Source organism: Erythranthe guttata, chromosome 13 (genome assembly GCF_056151865.1).
Source record: "Erythranthe guttata isolate IM_541 chromosome 13, IM_541, whole genome shotgun sequence".
Classification (NCBI taxonomy): domain Eukaryota; kingdom Viridiplantae; phylum Streptophyta; class Magnoliopsida; order Lamiales; family Phrymaceae; genus Erythranthe; species Erythranthe guttata.
The window spans coordinates 7,968,053-7,972,628 of NC_142545.1; the positions used below are offsets into that span (position 1 = coordinate 7,968,053).

The following is a 4,576-nucleotide window of genomic DNA, read 5'->3' on the forward strand; positions in this document are numbered from 1 at the left end:
TCCTAGTGTGTGTGTATATATATATATATATATATATATATATATATATATATATATATATATATATATATATATATATATATATATATATAATACAACCAAAACGCATGTGAGATCTAACGTCAGGCTATAAACATTTATTGTACACAGTACACGTGGACTAAGTAATCATGCATGCTAGGAGGATGCGGGTGCTAATTTTATTCGGTTGCATGGCAAAGCAAATATTTGTATACCTGAACGAGGAACAGGGCCGGTCCGGCCTAAATGGAGGCCTAGGGCGAAACTTGAAAAATGTGCCCTCTCTAAGCTAAATGAGCAAAATGATTAACTTCATTGCGATAAACGAGTTTACAAAAATTGGGCGATTCGTTGGGCCTCGTTAAAACCTTCTTAGGAAAAACCCGATGGGACAAAACCCCTAAAGAAGGAAAAAGAGTACCTAACCCAAAAAAAATGTAAAAAAAAAAAAATACAATTAAGATTACATGATACAAACATCAATTATCATTCAATTTCTTGTAGCTTCATCTTCAACACCTTGGTCATCTTCAACACCTTGGTATAGCATCACCTACAAAAATAGTCAATCAAATAGCAACATAATCATTTGAAATGTCTTCTTGTTGCACTTTTAGAAGCAAAATCATCAATTATACTATCATATGAAATATTTTCCAATATATTTTTTTCAATACATAATATGGCTAATGCATTAAGCCTTTCTTGAGCCATTGTGGTTCTTAAATAAGATTTCAACAACTTTAATTTGGAAAAACTTCTTTCGGCGGATGCCACAGTAACAGGGATAGTCAATAATATTCTATAAGCAATCATAACATTTGGAAACATATCCATACTTTTTACGAACTCTAATATCTTAATGGAATTCCATGGTTTATTTATTTCATACGATTCACTTGGTAACATAACTTGCAATACCTCTAATTCTGAGAGTAAATCTCTAGCATTAACATCAGAAACATCATCAAATTTTAAAGCATTTTCAAGATTCTCACAACAACACTTTAATTCTTCACTATCTAATGAAATTAATTTTATTGCATTGAATAAAAATCCAAAAATAGATTGAAACAATTGCAACTGTTCAAACCTACTCCTTAGTTGAGATAGAGCATTATCCACAATTACAAGAAAATAATCCGTTCTAAAATATTCTTCTGGTGATGCATGTTCTCTTTCATTATTAGAAGTTTCATCAAAATGTCTCTTTCGACAAAGTCTTCTTCTTATGACAAATATAGGCTCAATTTCCATATCAATTGCTATCTTTTTAGCATCTATAATTGCTGAATTCAATCCATTTATTCTATAATTTTCAAAAAATGAAATAAGTCCTTCCAATTGTTTAACAGCAATATCAAGACACATATCTTCGGATTGTAATTTTTTGCTAACTACATTAATTCGAAGCAAAACATCATGCCAAATGACTAAACTTAGTATAAATTCAAAATTTGAAAGTTCTCCTAATGCTAATGATTCAGCATCTCTACTCAGTTTGGCATCATCACTAACTTCTACCAACTTAAGCAAAGCTTCTCTAATTTTAGAAACTTGAGATAAAATTGCTTTAACACTATCTATATGGCTTTCCCAACGTGTAGTTGACAATGACTTTAAAGTTAGCCCATCAATATAATCAAGTAAAACATTCCAACGTTTTGTGGAATTAGCAAACACAGTATATATGCATTGACAAGCTCCAAAAAAACTTTTTGCTTTGATACTAGAGTTTGCCATTTCACAAAGAATCAAATTAAGACAATGAGAAGCACATGGCATATAAAACGCTCTTGGATTAATGTCAAGCAATCTTCTTTGAACACCTATATTTTTTCCTTTCATATTAGAGCCATTATCATACCCTTGTCCCCGAACATTATGAATATCAAGTGAAAGAGATGTTAACACAGATTTCAATTCATTAAAAAGTCCAAATCCAGAAGTATCAACCACATTTCTATATTCTAAAAAGTACTCTTCTATTTTTATTGGAGTATTTGACACATCTACACATCTTATGATTACTGTCATTTGTTCTTGATGACTTGCATCGGGAGTACAATCAAGGATTACTGAATAATATTTTGCATTTTTTATAATTTTAATAATTGCATCTTTGACCCTTGAAGCTAGAATTTGTATCAACTCATTCTGTATTTTATGGCTAAGATAATGATAATGAATTTTTTTATCTTGAATAAGACGAAAATGATGCTGCATCACATGATCAAACTCTCCAATCATTTCAATTAAACCCAGAAAATTTCCATTAGTATCTTCATTAAGTCGTTCATTTGTACCACGAAATGCTAAATTATGTATTGCAAGACATTTCACAACAGCAATTATTCGAAGCATAACTTGTTTCCAATGTTGAGTATCTCGTTTAATTAGCTCTTGCATTTCTCTATCAATTGTTTGATTTTTGCTCAATCGAATTCGTAACTCAACACACTTCTTAAGTTCATGAGATGTTCTTTACTATTTTCATGTTGTGTAAGTTTTTCGCTAAGATGTTTCCAATCACAAATTCCTTCAGTTGCTAATAAGCTTCTACTAGGCATTGTTTTAAATAATTTGCAACAAAAACAAAATACTTTATCTAAATCCTTAGAGTAAACAAGCCAATTTCTATCATGTTTTTCACCATTCGATAATACACGAATATAAAAATTTGAAGAGAAATGCCTACCAAGTTTATCAATAGGATATTCTAAATTTGATTGTCTTTTAGGACCTTTTTCTACGAGCAAATCTATAAATTTTGCATCTAAACCATCCCAAACCCTCGGGTCATAAATATCAACATTTAAATTTGGTTCATTAAATATATGATCATTTTTTTCATTCACTTTCACTTCAGTCTCATTTTCAATTATATCACCAATTTCTTCATCCACACAAGTTTTAGTCTCGTCAATTACTTCATTAGTATTTTCTAAATTCTCAACTATTGTGTCACCTAAACTATCACGATTTTTTAAAATCCATTTACCCATAGTTTTTCTCAATACTTTATCCTCTTCTTCTTGTTTTTTCTTTTTTTTTTTTTTTTTCATAACCAGATGCTTGTTTTCTAGGAAACATATTCAATTTTTGGTGAAAAAAATAGACTCTTGCAATACTAAAACACTATCAAAATTCAATAAAAACAAAATAAAGTCAAGTAAGGAAAAGAAACGATATCACCTGGTGATGTCAATTTTCTTCGTTCTGAAATTCAAAATGCAATTCGAAGTCACACGACGGAGATAAGTCTTCCCAGGTATCACCCTCGCTTTCAAAATTTCAATGTATCAGCGTGTGCCTGTGTGGTTTTCATAATTATTAATTAGTGAATATGATTAATAATTATTAACTAATTAATTACCATTGGGTAAGAAATCATATACTGGACAAAATCATTGATTTGAAATCATAGAAAAATAGAAAATAAAATTAAATACATAATAAACAATTACAACGATGAGGAATCGATGAGCAGATTCCGAACAAAACAGAGCATCTACTTCAATAAGCCAAAAGTAAAAATACAACAATTCAAGATTTTGGAATAACGGAAAAATAAAAAAAGTACATCTCAAACAAAGGGCCTACATTTCGTATCACTCGGTATTTGCCACAAAAGCGGAAAAAAAAATCGAACCAGAAATATTGATTAAATACCATATTATATTAGACGGTGTTGGCTGAGCAATTGAGCAAAGTATCCTCTCCTGATTGCTATGCCTTCTTGATTCTGGATTTTAAAAGACAAAATAAATAAATAAAACAGAAAATTATTTTTTTCCCGAACAAATCAGAGAAGAATATATAGAAACCCCAATGGAGAAAGAAGCTAAAAAAAATCGTGAATACCTTAAAACTTACCCAAAAAAAATAGCAGAAAGTGGGGACTATCGAGCTTCGACCGGAAATAAGACGGTGACGCCGTGACGGTGACGTTGACGGTGGAATAATGCAAAAAATTGGGAAAAAAATTATTGTCAATAATATTTTATGCTTTGAAATTGAATGAGGAAAAGAGATTGAGGAAAGCAACCAATTTATTGACATTTGAAGAAGAAGAAATTGGAACGTTAAATCTTGAAAATTGAAGAATGAGAAGTAATCGGCATTCTGTTTCATTGAGAAGAGAAAACGGCGTTTTGTTAATTGAGAAGGGAAATCAGAAATTAATTGCAGCAGAACAAACGGAAAAAAAAAAACCTAATATAAATACATATATATACATATATATAAGTAAAGAATTAAAAATTGGGGCCCCCTTATAATAGTGGGCCCTGGGCAGAGGCCCAGCTCGCCCTGCACCAGGGCCGGCCCTGACGAGGAATCAGATGCAGACAATACGAATTTCTTCAGCCAATCATCTTCTTTTTTCTTTTCTTGATAGCAATATCGTGGCTTTTAATTTAACCTGGATGAACCGCTCTGGAACAATAACGCATGTTTTGCCGTTTATATATGGGTTAATTCCACTTTTTTATTTATACTTTGACTTGATATCACTTTACTTCATTCTACTCTCGATTGCATTGATTTGTCCTCT

At 31.1% G+C, this 4,576-nt stretch overlaps 1 protein-coding gene and 1 long non-coding RNA gene across 3 annotated transcripts; both read right to left on the reverse strand.

Annotated features, from left to right (window-relative positions):
- Positions 1 to 355: 355 nt before the first annotated feature.
- Positions 356 to 2,438, reverse strand: LOC148765812 (uncharacterized). The gene has a single exon (XM_088812118.1). The coding sequence runs from the start codon at positions 2,428 to 2,430 to the stop codon at positions 607 to 609; it is 1,824 nt and encodes a 607-aa protein (XP_088668244.1). The 5' UTR covers positions 2,431 to 2,438; the 3' UTR covers positions 356 to 606.
- Positions 2,439 to 2,773: 335 nt separating this feature from the next.
- LOC148765813 (uncharacterized) lies at positions 2,774 to 4,223 on the reverse strand. Of its 2 annotated transcripts, XR_016029060.1 has the most exons (3): positions 3,898 to 4,223; positions 3,694 to 3,766; positions 2,774 to 3,334 (listed from the first exon to the last, which is right to left on the reverse strand). It is a non-coding gene; the product is annotated as an uncharacterized LOC148765813 (long non-coding RNA). The 2 variants fall into 2 exon arrangements; XR_016029059.1 differs by lacking the exon at positions 3,898 to 4,223 and having other exon boundaries at positions 3,694 to 3,872.
- Between the last annotated feature and the right edge of the window lie 353 nt (positions 4,224 to 4,576).

Bases quoted from the DNA above. Each gene is read 5' to 3' on its own strand.
- LOC148765812 (XM_088812118.1), bottom strand. From the start codon at position 2,430: ATGCAAGAGCTAATTAAACGAGATACTCAACATTGGAAACAAGTTATG.